This window comes from Giraffa tippelskirchi, chromosome 4, assembly GCF_054371585.1.
Source record: "Giraffa tippelskirchi isolate mGirTip1 chromosome 4, T2T-mGirTip1v1.2.pri, whole genome shotgun sequence".
Taxonomy (NCBI): Eukaryota; Metazoa; Chordata; class Mammalia; order Artiodactyla; family Giraffidae; genus Giraffa; species Giraffa tippelskirchi.
In genome coordinates this window covers 66,403,839-66,419,279 of record NC_137278.1, presented here as the reverse complement: position 1 = coordinate 66,419,279, position 15,441 = coordinate 66,403,839, and the positions used below count along the sequence as shown (strand labels likewise).

Below are 15,441 nucleotides of genomic sequence, written 5' to 3'. Positions count from 1 at the left end.
TTTGCCCTGCTTCATTTTGTACTCCTAGGCCAAACTTGCCTGTTATTCAGGTATCTCTTGACTTCCTACTTTTGCATTCCAACCCCCTTTGATGAAAAGGGCATATTTTTTGGGTGTTAGTTCTAGAACGTGTTGTAGGTCCTCACAGAACCGGTCAACTTCAGCTTCTTCAGCATTAGTGGTTGCCGCACAGACTTGGATTACTTTGATGTTGAATGGTTTCCCTTGGAAACAAACCAAGATCATTCTGTCATTTTTGAGGCTACACCCAAGTACTTCATTTCAGGCTCTTTCATTGACCATGATGGCTACTCCATTTCTTCTAAGGGATTCTTGCCCACAGTAGTAGATATAATGGTCATCTGAATTAAACTCACCCATTCCCGTCCATTTTAGTTCACTGATCCCTAAGATGCTGATGTTCGATCTTGCCATTTCCTGCTTGACCATGTCTAATTTACCTTGATTCATGTACATAACATTCCAGGTTCCTTTGCGATATTCTTCTTTATAGCACTGGACTTTACTTTCACCACCAGACACAGCCACAATTGAAAGTCGTTTCCACTTTGGCCCAGTTGCTACATTCTTTCTGGAGCTATTTGCAATTGCCCTCCACTCTTTCCCAAGAGCATACTAGACATATTCTGACCTGGGGGGGTCTTATCTCCCAGTATACATCTTTTTGCCTTTTTAATACTGTTCATGAGCTTCTCCAGGCAGGAATACTGGAGTGGATTGCCATTCTCTCCTCCAGTGGATCACATTTTGTCAGAACTCTTCACTATGACCCATCTGTTTTGGGTGGTCTTACACAGCATGGCTCATAGCCTCAATGAGTTACAAAAGCCCCTTCGCCAAGGCAAGGCTGTAATCTATGAAGGGCTCCAAGAGTAAAAAGAAGCATAAAAAATGAAAGGCAATCTTTTAGATAGATTTTCTCAACTTCTTTCTATACCTCATGCTGATAGAATCAAGTGCACTGTTTCAGAAGACACAGTTATTTACATTCTTATCACAGTTATTATTTATAAGTTTTTGAGGCCCAACACAACTATAGCAGAAGTTTAGAATAACCAATCAAAAATATTCAGAGGTCTTGAAACTGTATCTGAGACTATACTTGAAGATCTATGAAGTGCTACAATTTTCATACAGGTTTATAGATAAACTTAGGCGAGAACAGACCCAAAGTTTGAGATATCAACTGATCATGTGACATAAATATGACACTTAGGCTGCCTGTCAAAGATTATCAAGGTCACAAGTGGTCATGGGACACGAAGGTAGGTAACTTATCTGGGATGCAGGACCACCAGAAAGCTGCATATCAAAACACTTGCTACATGGGCAAAAGGGAGAGGGAAACAAACAAATGATGTACAATGACTTACTACACATGATAACATAAATGAATCCGAAAATGCACACAAAAGTAGGAGGAAATTAAAGAGGGCATAGCGGATGATTCCAGGAAAAACAGATTGTTGGTGCTAAAACCCAGAAGAGTGGTTACGCTTCTGGCAAGAATACAGAGACTAGAAGGGCCACAAAGGGAACTTCCAGCATGCTAATAACGTTCTGTTTCTTGAACTACATGCTGATTACACAGACATTTTCATTTTGTAAAAATATAGTCGACCCTTCAACATGTTTGAGCTGGTGCAGGTTTACTTATACACAGACTTTTTTCAACAGTGACACTACAATACCACACAATCTGCAATCCAGACTACCATACTTGATTAGATCCATATTGGTTGAATTCAGAGATATCGACATCTGACTGTAAGTCATAAGCAGATTTTCAATTCTATAGAGGGTAGGAGTCCATTAACTCCCATGTTGTTCAAGGGTCAACTACAATCAGTTTGTATACTTACGATATGTATACTTTTTTAATATGTGTTAAATGTCAATAAAAAGTTTACTTAAGAAAATGTGATGTCCAGATTACCACTATTACATGAAATCATCACAGAAAGATGTCCTATGACAGCAATGGTAAGCAGGAAATGCACTTAAAGGACAACATCAAATCAAGGTAGGATAAACTCTTGACAACTGTTATTAAAACTAATCTGTGTCCTGCTCTGATACTATGTACCACCACTAGAAAACCACTGTATGGAGTTCTCCATCAGGCTCACTGAGATTTTAAGAATACTAAAGCACCATGGTACATGTAGGGCAGAGCTTCAAGTTCATACTACCTGGATGTATCATTTTGATCAGAAGTTGTTATTGTAATTTACTTACCTTTAGATACTTCTGGATTGGATTTCTTACTGAGTCCTTGCTATTAGTCATAAAAATCATATTTATGTATTATAAAATAGCCTAAAAGGAAGATATTGTATACAGTAAGTAAAATCATTTATGCTTTAAATACTAAGGGTCTTAATGTATCTGAAATATTTTTAAGTTTTTAAGAATAAGAGCTCAATGATAAGTTATGAATAGTTGAATTTATTACATATTTAAACATAAACAAAAACACATGAAAAGATTCACCCTAAAAGGTAAATATTCTATGTACACTGGACTCTAACAAAAAACTGATTATGTTAAAAGCAGAGACTTATTAGGGTTTAAAAAAATAAAGATACAGACATTTAAAAAATACTACATAGTACATACTTTTTTTGGAATTTATTAACTATTAGAATTTCCACCTGTTTTTTCCCTATCCACTCTTACTTCTGCATGTATACCCACTTCAAACTCTATCTCCACCCCACAGGCAACTGTAGCTGAATTTAGTTATCCTTTTGAACCTTAATGTCTCCATCATTTGGTATGCCATCATCACTGCTTTTACCAAATAGCAAAAGTCTATCAGAGATGAATCTGAGTGACCCACTGCCATCTATCGTAAGTCACAGAATCCAAATAGGATAGAATACTTGCCTTCCCTTGGACCCCATCTCTAGCTGTCTAACATGACAGTATGCTTTCCTAACCTTTCTCTCAAGACAAATGCCCACAGCCTCTTATCATAGCTCCCTTGATACTATATTCAGTCCTCTCTGACTCTAGATTCCTAGCAAACAAGTGTAAAACCAATGAGGCAGTATCTCATTAATCTAGGTCTCTAAGGTTTAAATTTCATGGACTATTTGATAACGTATCCAGATAGTAAAAAGGAAACACACTATAACATTAACAGAACTAGCAACCACTGCTTCATAGGGTTAAAGCTGCCCTCTGATTTGGAGACTGAATGGACCTGCTATGTTTCATCTGACCATGAGCAACTCAGGAATACATACCTTTCCTTCTTTAAAAATGATACCACAGAAATGTCTCTCCCAGTCTCCTAATTAATACTGTGTAAATGTGGTAAAATGCACATTTATCTCAATATCAACCTAATTTTTTTTCAACATGTCTTTGAATTTAAGTCTGTTCTTGCCTTTGCAGAAACAGGAATCTTTTTTTAGCCAAAAAGAGTATCACAGAACTGGAAAAAAAAGAAAACAGCAAAATGATTTATTTTCTATAGTCTTTAAAAAGAGAATTCTCCCCTGAGTTTACCTGTGAAAAGCCAATGAATTTCAAATGAATTAAGAGATGAGAACAGAATATAATACAGTTCTTTTATAAACGTAAGAGATACTCAACTTCACTGTGTGTATACTTCCAGTGAAGACTTATGCCTTCTCGTCTAAGCTCTAGCCCTAGGTAAACACAGAATCATAGGTGGAAATAGGCCATGTTTAGCACTAGAAGCAGCATTCACAGTTCATTAACAGAATAAAGCAGAAAATGGTTAGATAAATGAACATTACAACATAAAGAGTACTGATGATGAAACTGCAATAAAGTAACTTACATGATGTTTACAACACTTTTTTTTTTACCAGGAAGCCTAGTTGTAAACATTTCCATTAAACCACTGCCCTCTAAAGCCTAACCAACCACACAAACAAAAATCATCTTTTGTGACCATAAAATTGTGAAGAATTTGTACTCCATGGCTCCTTATCTTGGTGGTTTTCAGACTAAGACAAAAACTGTGTTAAGTGGTTTCACTGATTTCTCCATCTTGAATAACTGCCAGTTCTGGAACTTCATTCATCCTCAAAACCTCTGCATAGAGCAAATAATCATGTAGGCTTCTGGGAAGAGGCAACTGACGGATAAAACCATCAGACCGTAGGTGTTCTAGTTTTAGACAGGACCAAATTTCCAAACGACAAAGGTGGGTCAGGGATGGAACAGAGGCTGGAGAAACAAACATAAAAAGAAAGATTAAAATGTTGAACCAGAAAGTATAACAGTCCATTAACGTAAAGGCCCTTTTTTCCCCTCACCTCTGTTAGTAAAAACAAGTGGTATGTTACTTAGACTTACTTTCGAAAGATTATTTGAGCCAGGATGACCAAAATAAACTCCATTTATTTATTCATTTTACAACTTTCCTGGTTCTTCTTCCTCCAGTTTCTAGCCACACATTCCAAAGTCAGTACCCAGCACTATATAGAATTAATGTTCAAATTCTAAATATCTGTCAATACCAGTTTGGACTTCAGAAATGGGTGATCTAACTTTAGAAACGATAGAAGGGCACAGTAGCAAACATTACTTCCCACTCACTCTCACTGCAAATGGTCTCCAGATCTACCACATCAAGTGAATAAATATGTAGCTTATATTCATTTTGCTCTTTTTATCCATGATATAGAATGAAATTTTAAAATTGACACAGAGAGAAAAGGAACCTTTACTGAAAGCCTACTATGCCATATGTCCATACACATTCTATTTTTATCTTCCTTTACTCTGTGAGGTACATATTCTCATGCTCTCATAGAAACAAGAAAACAAGAGATTTAAGTAACTTTTAAAAGGTCAAACATCTAATACATGGTAGATCAGGATTCAAACTCAAGTGCATATGACCCCAAAACGTGCATGTGTATGTACACATGCCAAAACCACTGCTGCTAAAAGCTAATAACCAATTAAAAGGATAACCCACATATGCTTAATTAAGAATCATATGATAGTGGTTTTACTTTCTAAGATGAAAAGTGTTAACTAAACAAGTTAATGTTCATGAAAACTAGGTGTACTAAAAACAGATACTGGTGTTATGTGACTCAAATCTAATGCCTTTTGTAAGTGCAAGAAATCTTTTATAAATCCCTGCGAAATGAACCAAAGATTACCAGACCAGGATCAGAACAGCAAAGACAAGTACAATCAAGAGCCCAACTGATATCAGACCTGCTGGTCTGACTTCAAGTCTAGGGTTCTTTAATAATAACCCACAGGGCCTGAGACATGCTAGTTCTCTAACATCAGTAATATCTTCCAAACCACTGAAGTTAGTCCATCATCTTAGATTTTAGTTTAAGCTTACTGGTTTAAGTTTAGTTCATTCAGAATTTGGGTAACTCCAAATGCCAAATTAGAAAAGCAACACAGTTACCTTATTTTGTAAATAAAACCAAAGTCGAAGAAGAGTATTCCCTTAAACCATGAGTCACATAGATTCCCCACTATAAAAATAAGACTACAGCAACTACAATATAGAGAACATTTACTTCCACTGTTTCCATATTTAATACTGTTTAAAATTTTACCTTTATTTGTAAACTTAAAGGAAGAATCATTCTCACTTCTAAGATGAGAAAACATAGATAAAGGGAGCACTGGATTGATTAGCAGGAAACCATATGGAAACCAAGCTCAAACTGCAAACCCCAACAGTTTTCCAAAGGAGTAGTAAGTAGGTTCAACTTCAACAAATAGGTGGCCCATGTTCAACTGTTACAAATAAGGAAGCCCTCTCTTCTTCTGAGATCATGAACAATAGTTGGCCCTAATATCACTGGATATGCACAAATGTAATAAAAGTTTCAGAAAAGAGCATAACTGATTCTTGGAAAGCATACAGTTCAGCTGGTAGAGACAAAATGTCCTAACCGCTGCAAACACTGATTATGCCATGGACACAGACAGAAGGAACTGACAGAGAAAATGATAAGACTACAGAGTGCATGGGTTAAAGTGAGACTGGTTAAGATAATTTTTACTCATATTATATTAGAGTTTAATATGCACCTGGTTAAACTGAAATCTTTCATTCTGCACATTCTTTTTAATGTAGATAGCTATTAAAAATCCAAAAGGAAGATAAAGGATGGCTGTGCAACCTGGAGGAGGGTGGCTCACTCAGAGCTAAGGAATCCTTAATACTTCTCCAGCTTCACCAATTTGATAGACTACATTGACTTACAAACTTCTCAGTCTGACCAGGGAGTGTGCCTCTAGCTGTCCTACAGTCTCCTGCAGTGCAGACAAGCCTTTCAGAGCCATCTGACTACATCACAGGAGCCCTAGTGCTCTTTTACAACCAAATAAACCATTCATTTGTTTATGCGGATATGCGTGTAGAAAGCTTAATCATCTGTGATCAAGCCAAACTGGACCAGTACACATTTATTAGGGACTTTCCTCCTGGCTCAGATGGTAAAGAATCTGCCTGCAATGCAGGAGATCCAGGTTCCATCCCTGGGTTGGGAAGATCCCCTGGAGAAGGGAATGGCTACCCACTCCAGTATTCTTGCCTTAAGAAGTCCATGGACAAAGGAGCCTGGCGGGCTACAGTTCATGGGGTCACAAAGAGTAGGACATGACTGAGTGACTAACATTTTCACACTTACACATTTATTTTGGGAAGCTTATATGACTTGCCCATATTGACACTGTACAGAAACAACAGAGCTGACACTAGATCCAAATAATTGGACCCCTTGTCTAGGGTTTTCTAAACTGGTGATAAACCCAAAATAATTCTCTTAATATCTTCTAAACCACTGAAACTATCATAAATTTCAAGAGATCTTTCCATTTAATAATAATTTTAAAAAGGGAAGAGTATAGTTACTCCAGTTACTGATTCTAATTTTAATGCACTATTTTTATTTTCCTCCTGTGAGCACAATAGATCACTGGCCTGATGAACAGTTAGAGGTAAGAACTATATTCATTTTAACATAGACAATAATATATTCATCAGTGCCATCTTAGTTTGATATGCCAGTGAATACTATGGGAATTGTATAATCATATATGTAATATTTCAAGGCATGCAAAATTCCTATGAAAGTTTTAGTGATGCATAGTATTTCCAGATGTGTTGCCACTAGACTGAGAGAAGATCAAGACAAGCCTTGAATTTATAATATGGAAAAGCCCAGAAATTGTATGTAAAACATAACTTTCATAAAAACCTGTTAAAACCAGATTTGTTAAACAAATCTCTCTCTTCCAACATGGCACTGATCATAAGTCTAGAAAATGATGTATAAAATCACACTATATTTGGGTCACTTTTCTGACCCAATCATTTGCAAGTTAATATGTTAAACCCAGTTTACCTCCAGATCTATGAGCAGACAAGCAACCTTTACCTATTCATTTCTACACAGAAGTTTTCAATTTTGTTAACTTTGCCGTATGTACAAAGAACAATCAAAATAGAAGGCCACGTTACATGAAATTGTACTAAAATTAAAATAATGATCAAACTAAACCCCAAAATTCTTAATTAATTATGCTTGTTAATGCCAAGTTTACTATAGTACAGCAATACATATACATCATACAAACCCATTACCTATATTTTCCACAACCATTTCATCACTAGCCTGCCCTCATGCCAATATTCAAATGATGTATATGCCTTGACTTTATTTCTATGGTTCCTCTGCAGGGTTTTCCACATCAAACGCATTCATCTGACTTCTGGGCCATCTACGACAATTTGTATTTTCATCACCAATATAATGTCTTTATGGTTCCATCCTTTTGTTCTCAGTCTTTCTTAACTTACTTGTACAGTCTCTCTCTCTCTCCCACTGATTACAACTAAAAACTTCAACAAATATAAAAAGCAACTACCTAAGGACTCTGGAGTATAAATAAGAGATAGATTAGGACAGGAAATGAAAACTTAAAGAATGACCAGCAGAACAGCAATGAATAGAATGAATGGAAAGGAAACCACCCAGTAATAAGCCCTGAGCTGGAGTTGTGAAGCAAAAGTGAAAGTCACTCAGTTGTGTCCGACTCTTTCCGATGCCGCCATGGACTATACAGTCCACGGAATTTTCCAGGCCAGAATACTGGAGTGGGTAGTCCTTTCCTTCTCCAGGGGATATTCCCAACCCAGGAATTGAACCCAGGTCTACCACATTGCAGACAGATTCTTTACCAGTTGAGCCACAAGGGAAGCCCAAGAATACTGGAGTGAGTAGCCTATCACTTCTCCAGCAGATATTCCCAACCCAGGAATCAAACTGGGGTCTCCTGTACTGCAGGAGGATTCTTTATGAACTGAGCTATCAGGGAAGCTGAGTTGGAGTTGAGAAGTCATTATTAACCAGTTGTGTGACCTTCAACAAGTCATTTAAGTGCTTCAACCTTCAGCTCCTCTTCTATGAAATGGGCATAATGCCTCATCTATACTATGAACATAATTGACACCTCTCTGAATCAAAAGGTTATAAACTGTACAATATATCATACAAATCCTAAGCATCTTCTAACCTAGTGAACTTCAAATGTTTTGGCTGCACACTCAATTAGTGAAAAGTCTTTTGAGTACTTAACTCCAATGTGTGGATATTTCAGTTCAGTTCAGTTGCTCAGTCATATCCAACTCATTGCCACCCTATGGATTACAGCACACCAGGCTTCCCTGTCCATCACCAACTCCCGGAGCCTACCCAAACTCATGTCCGTTGAGTCAGTGATGCCATCCAACCATCTCATCCTCTGTCATCCCCTTCTCCTTCTGCCTTCAATTCTTCCCAGCATCAGGGTCTTTTCAAATGAGTCAGCTCTTCGCATCAGGTGGCCAGAGTATTGAAGTTTCAGCTTCAGATGAAATTTTAAATTTTAAACTTACCACCTTTATTTATTATTTTAAATTTACCACCCTTACGGCAGAAAGAGAAGAAGAACTAAAGAGCCTCTTGATGAAAGTCGAAGAGGAGAGTGAAAAAGTTGGCTTAAAGCTCAACATTCAGAAAACTAAGATCATGGCATCCAGTCCCATCACTTCATGGCAGATACATGGGGAAACAGTGGAAACAGTGACAGACTTTATTTTTTTCGGGGGCGAAAATCACTCCAGATGGTGACAGCAGCCATGAAATAAAAAGACACTTACTCCTTGGAAGAAAAGTTATAACCAACCTAGATAGCATATTAAAAAGCAGAGACATTACTTTGCCAACAAAGGTCCATCTAGTCAAAGCTATGGTTTTTCCAGTAGTCCTGTATGGATGTAAGAGTTGGACCATAAAGAAAGCTGAGCGCAAAAGAATTGATGCTTTTGAACTGTGGTGTTGGAGAAGACTCTTGAGAGTCCCTCGGACTGCAAGGAGATCCAATCAGTTCATCCTAAAAGAAGTCAGTCCTGAATATTCATTGGAAGAACTGATGCTGAAACTGAAGTCCCAATACTTTGGCCACCTGATGTGAAGAACTGAACCACTGGAAAAGACCCTGATGCTGGGAAAGACTGAAGACAGGAGAAGAAGGGGACGACAGAGGATGAGATGGTTGGATGGCATCACCAACTCAATGGACATGAGTTTGAGCAAGCTCTGGGAGTTGGTGATGGCCAGGGAAGCCCAGTGTGCTGCAGTCCATGGGGTCACAAAGAGTCAGGCACAACTGAGGGATGGAACTGACTGACTGATTCCTAAACCTGTATTTTGTTTCTGGTTGTTATTCCCTAGTTTTTAACTGTAAATATAACAATCTCACAAGATAAGTTACCACAAATAGTTAGCTTGATGTACTGACCACAAATGGTTTTTCTTAAAGAGTATATGAACAAGGAGCATTGCTCAAAACTAGCAGTGCTGCTTAAAGTTTCATAGGAAACCTGGTTTAAACTTTGAATACTCACTCAGTCTACCATATTTAGGCAGGAGTTCTTATGTGTTTGCTGGGTTTCACAATAGAATACTTAGCCTATCAACCTTCATTTTTTCATTTCTGTTTTACCTCTACTTTTCAGATCAATTATTTCTTAGAAATATGTTCTCAGTCTGTAACACAAAGCAGCTGCACTCTAATACTTCTTAGGTAGTCTAATTTTGAATGCATTGCTAACTATCACTTATTTAAAACTGAGTGTAGAGTTACAGTATTTAGAGACAACTGCTCAAAGTGCACACAGGTACCCTCCAGATACTATAAATCTAGCCCTGATCAAGTCAGAGCAACAGAGACCTGAGTACCAAGGCCCACTTAAGAAGTGCTTTTATTGAATTACCATAGTAATTCAATATCTTGGTATGAGAGCCACAGGCCACATTGGAAACTGGTAACATAAAGTCCCAAGAAACCATCGCTACCAAGATGTTTTCTAGGAAACTGTCCAGCACAACATCCAAGAATATCTGTACTTCTGAGCAATGAGTTTGTTTTATGTTATGAACTCTGTAACCTAGATCAAGAACTGTAGAGCTCAATCACAGCCAAATTTACAGTGTATCCATAGACAAGTTTCAGATTACACTGATAAACATTTCCTGACTCCATGCTTTTCTTTTGCTTCCACTTTGAACTTGTTTTACTGTTTTTTGTGTGATAATCTAAATGTATAAACTGTTTTAAATCCTGTTTAGAACAAAACAGAGGAACACTGAAAAGAATCCAAGTCAAGAGTTTCAAGGGGCCCTTACAGGATCCTTTGTAGAATCCAGATCCATGTAATATTCTGAATAGAATTGTTCATATTTGATCATTAAAGGTTCAGGATGAACTAAAGCCAAGTGCTTTTACCATAAGCACATAATTATCTAGACTTGATCTTGGTCAGCTGGCCAGGGGGTTTGCAATTTTTTTTTTATTAAGAAGTCTATTGCTAGGTACATTTAAAATGATGTTTCTAAGAGGTATATACAGGCACATGATCAAAAAATTGCTATTAAAACTGCAACCAGTCAGCAAATTTTACCTGGTATACTTTTCCTTTCTAATGCAAAAGAAGTTCTGAAAACAAATCTGACTAAATGATAAAAAGATGAGCAGCAAGGAACTGACTGTCTCTTTTATTTTTAAACTACCAGGGCAAGGTGCTATGTTTTTAAGGAGGAAAAGAATGAGGAAAGGAGAATTTTGAGCAAGTATAAGGCATCTCCGAGATTTGAAAAGAGCTTAGGAAAAGAAAAGAGAAAATCTTTCCCTTAGGACAGATACTGGTATACCTAAAAGGGCTAGAGAACTGAAATTATTCTAGGGGCTTACCAGCAGTAGCAGAGCCACAAGAAGCATCCTTTCCAAAAAAAATTAAAGAAATATTTTGATAAGGTAGCTTTCAATACCATGATAAGTTACTGGAGAAACTGGGGTGAAAGCAAGATTGTCTTATACTTAGAAAAGTAATCAAAGAATTGTGTTTCTGAGCTCACCACCTTCGATGTTAAAACTCTGGCCATGCTTTTGCTTAGAAATCCTGTATCTCAAAATCCAAATAAAGGAGGGAAGAGTACAGATGGCCAACATACAGAAACTGAATGTCCTGAAAACTGAAGAAAAAAGAAGAGTTGGGTACATGAAGACAGTCTTGAACTACAGAAAGGAAGAGAATCACAATCCCATTTGAAACTCAGGGAAGTGAGTAGACAGGCATATTTCTTCCTTCCAGCCTTACTTAAAATCCATCACAACAGCTCCCATTACCTGCAGAAGATATTCTCAGTGGAATATCTGGAATAACTGAGAATATCTTGTGAAACCAAGAACACAAGCATTTCTTGAGTAGTTTACAGTAAGGACAGGGTTTAAAAGTCTTCCTGATACAAGAGTAAAAAACCTTTGTAACACTGAGCAACACAAGAGTCAAGGAGGATCAGGATTTCTAAACCTGGTCACTAGCAACATTCAGGTCAGGTAATTCTTTGTTGTGGGGGGCTGTCCTGTGCACTGTAGGATATTTAGCAGCATCTCCCTGGCCTCTATCCCCTAGATGGCAACAGCACCCCTACCAGTTGTGGCAATCAAAACTATCCCTTGGGGGGGGCAAAAATCACCACGGTTGAATACCTCTGCGATAGATGAAACAAGTAACAAACAGCTGCCAGGAATAACTCACTCTCTTGGTAAGCAGCACTCCCAAATCACCTCACCTTCTGAATGAGGAAACAGACAGACGGAACATCAGGATTTGTGGGAAAAATGACAAGTTCAAATTCTGAATATGTCAAAACGTGGGATACCAAGTGGAGATGTCCAAAAGTTAGTTGGATATATGGGACTGGAACCAAGAAAAGAGGTCGTGGCAAGAGAAACAGACTAGAAAAGCATTAGCTACATTAATACCTCTGAGAAAGGCTTTTGTAAATCTTCAGCCAAAATAAAATCCTCTTAAGAGATGATGATTATTACCCTAGCAAGCTCTACCTAGTGCCTAATTAACAAGAAGCCCTTGATGGATCTAGTCTACCACAGGATAATGCATTCATGTACAATTCTTACCTTCATCTGGACAAACCTGCCATATGTTAAAGTCTTCAGAGTAAACTCACATATCTTTACTAATTGATACGCTGCAGTAATTTTCCCACCTGGCATATGTTCCTTCTTTTTGCCTTTTTGTTCCCAAATAGATATTTGCCCCCTACCACTGCACACATAATTAGGAAGAGCAGATACAATTCTCACATGCACATGAGCTTTCTAACATTATCATTAAAGAAATTCTGTACTGGAAGGTTTAGAGACTCCAAACAGATTACATTTTTTCTTCAACAAGAAACCTCACTAAGAGTTTGAATATACCTCAGTTCAAGAATATATTTTCCTGAATGTCTGTTTTTGACTGAGAAAATTTACTTAAATGTAATTTTCCAAGCAATTAGAAGATATTTCTACATATGCTAAGTTCACTTATTAAAAACCTATTCAACATGTTTTATGAAGGGTGACATTTCATGCAAAAATAGTAATGAAGAAATAATTTTCCTAACTTAAGACATAATCTGGTGAACAAAATAGATTAAAATAAATCCACATAAGTAAATAGAAATACTTTGCCTATGTTATATTTAGTTTAATTCGGTTTCCTTGTGTATAGTCTTCTATTGCATCCTCTTTATTTCTTTTTTAACTAGCTTAAAAGCTTTATTTTTTAAAGTGAGAGTAAGTTGCTAATTTGTTTTAAAATAGTCATTTAAAATATCAATCAATTCACAAAATTTCTACCCAGCTCACTTGCAGTTATATCTTACCAACACACTGGCATACATTCAGTAAGAAAAGTTAACAATAAAGAATGGTGATACTTCCTTTTAGAGACAATAAAATATTAAAGAGCACACACACATCAACATACACTCTGAAGAGGAAAATTACATTTACCATTTTTCTGACCACAAACTAAATATTGACCAACAAAATTCTTAGGATTCACTTTTGCTTGCATAACCCTTACTAAAAACAAAAGGGTATCATTAAAATATCACTAAATACTTGTTATTCTTTACGTGCTCCTTAGGCTAAACTTATAAAATCAGATATGATTTATGTTGAAGGAAATTACTATGATCTCCCTCACAGTCCCATCCTCTCCCCACATAAAGAAAATGCAAATGATGCCTGATTTAATTATGTTCTCCAGTGACTCTTATCACTTAAAATTACAACACAGCTAGAGAAGACAGAGAAGAAAAAGTAGTGACATGTATTTAAAAATTGTACTTTCTTACCAATATGTTGCTGTAGAGCCCAAGAGGAGTTTGAGGCACGAGCAGAGAGCATCTTTTCAATAGCTGGAGGAAGTCTCCTCCAATTAGTAAACTCCAAAGTGAAGATAAGAATGTCATCACTGACTGAGTCAATCCTACATTGGCAAGATATTAATACACATTTAGACACAAAACTCACCAAGGGTTCACTGTGAAAACAAATACCATATACCAATTCTTACAACATCCTGATGTGGAAGCAGACAGACAACTGCAGCAAAGAAAATATTCATGAAACAAAAGGCAAGTTCAGTGGATATGAAAAATCATCAAATCAGGTTCCTACACGAAACTCAAGTGACTCTGCATGTAGCTGTCCAATAGATGACAAGAGGAGTTTCTACTCTAGCAGAGGTAAAATGCCTTGCCATTCCCCAGCAGCAGTGGTGAGAATAGACAGATTTAGTGTCACTGTCATTAGTGGATATGCCATTATTTCCTCCCAACTGGACCATCTTGCCAAATCTAGATTGGTCATCCTTACAGACACTTAATTTAACAGTGAAAGGATAAAGCCTAAACACCCAAAAGTGAAAGTCACTCAGTCATGTCCAACTCTTTGCAACCCCATGGACTATACAGTCCTTGGAATTCTCCAGGCCAGAATACTGGAGTGAGTAGCCTTTCCCTTCTCCAGGGGATCTTCCCAACCCAGGGATCGAACCCAGGTCTCCTGCATCGCAGGCGGATTCTTTACCAGCTGAGCCACAAGGAAAGCCCAAGAATACTGCAGTGGGTAACCTATCCCTTCTCCAGCGGATCTTCCTGACCCAGGAATCGAACCAGGGTCTCCTACATTGCAGGCAGATTCTTTACCAACTGAGCTATCAGGGAAGCCAAAGCTGTCCCTAAACTGGTGTATGGGAGAGATGGTTGGTTATTTCTGACCAATCCTCAGAGATTTACTACAATGGTTCTCATCAAGAACCCTCCCCATTATAGATATGACTCTAGAGGATGTACCAGAAAAAGTTTTGTCTTTAAGGACTGAAAGAAGTGGTTGAAGACAAACAGTTCTACTTCTCTTTTTTCAAAACAATGTCAGATTTCCTACCAACCCACCCAGAAGAGACTTCCCAAAATTTTTAAGTACTTGAATCCTAATGGAAAGGGCAATGACCTAAGAAAAGTTCTGATTTCTAACAACACTTCTACTACTTACAAACATGTTGCCTAAATTCTTTAAGCCCTAGATCCTGGTCTCTAAAATGAGAATAACACTTACCCTGTGTATTTCATGAGACTGTTCATAAAAATAGCTGAGGCAATATAGTGAACAGACTTTTAAAACTATAAAATACCATATAAATATTTGATATTACTAGAATTGGCTTGGAATTTTCAGTACTATATTCTCAGTGGGCCTTAACATGAAATTTAGTCAAAGCGTAAAGACAACTCCAAATTCTAACAAAATTACTCATCTTGTACTCAATTAGATACTCCTCTAACATCACACTGTTCGAAGAAAAATAAAATCATTAGGGTCTCTGGTGACTATTTCAAAACCAGAAATTTTTCTCAAGGTCACTTTTTTGGAGACATTACTGAACAAGGACAAAAGAAAGGGGAAAAGAAAAGAAAAAGAAAGAAACTTATAATACTCTAAACTTGTCATCTCAAAGACAAGTTATTTCATGTAATTCAGGGTTCAAATTATCCT

At 37.2% G+C, this 15,441-nt stretch overlaps 1 protein-coding gene across 3 annotated transcripts in view; it reads right to left on the bottom strand.

Annotated features, from left to right (window-relative positions):
* Positions 1-2,449: 2,449 nt before the first annotated feature.
* Positions 2,450-15,441, bottom strand: part of ASB3 (ankyrin repeat and SOCS box containing 3) — a 101,969-nt gene continuing 88,977 nt past the window's right edge. For all 3 annotated transcript variants that reach the window (XM_081589631.1, XM_081589634.1, XM_081589632.1), the window contains exons 9-10: positions 13,740-13,873; positions 2,450-4,227 (exon numbers count right to left, since the gene is read on the bottom strand). In XM_081589631.1, coding sequence (XP_081445757.1) covers positions 4,022-4,227; positions 13,740-13,873 — 340 coding nt within the window. In that variant the 3' untranslated portion in view covers positions 2,450-4,021. The remainder of the gene's footprint in view (positions 4,228-13,739; positions 13,874-15,441) is intronic.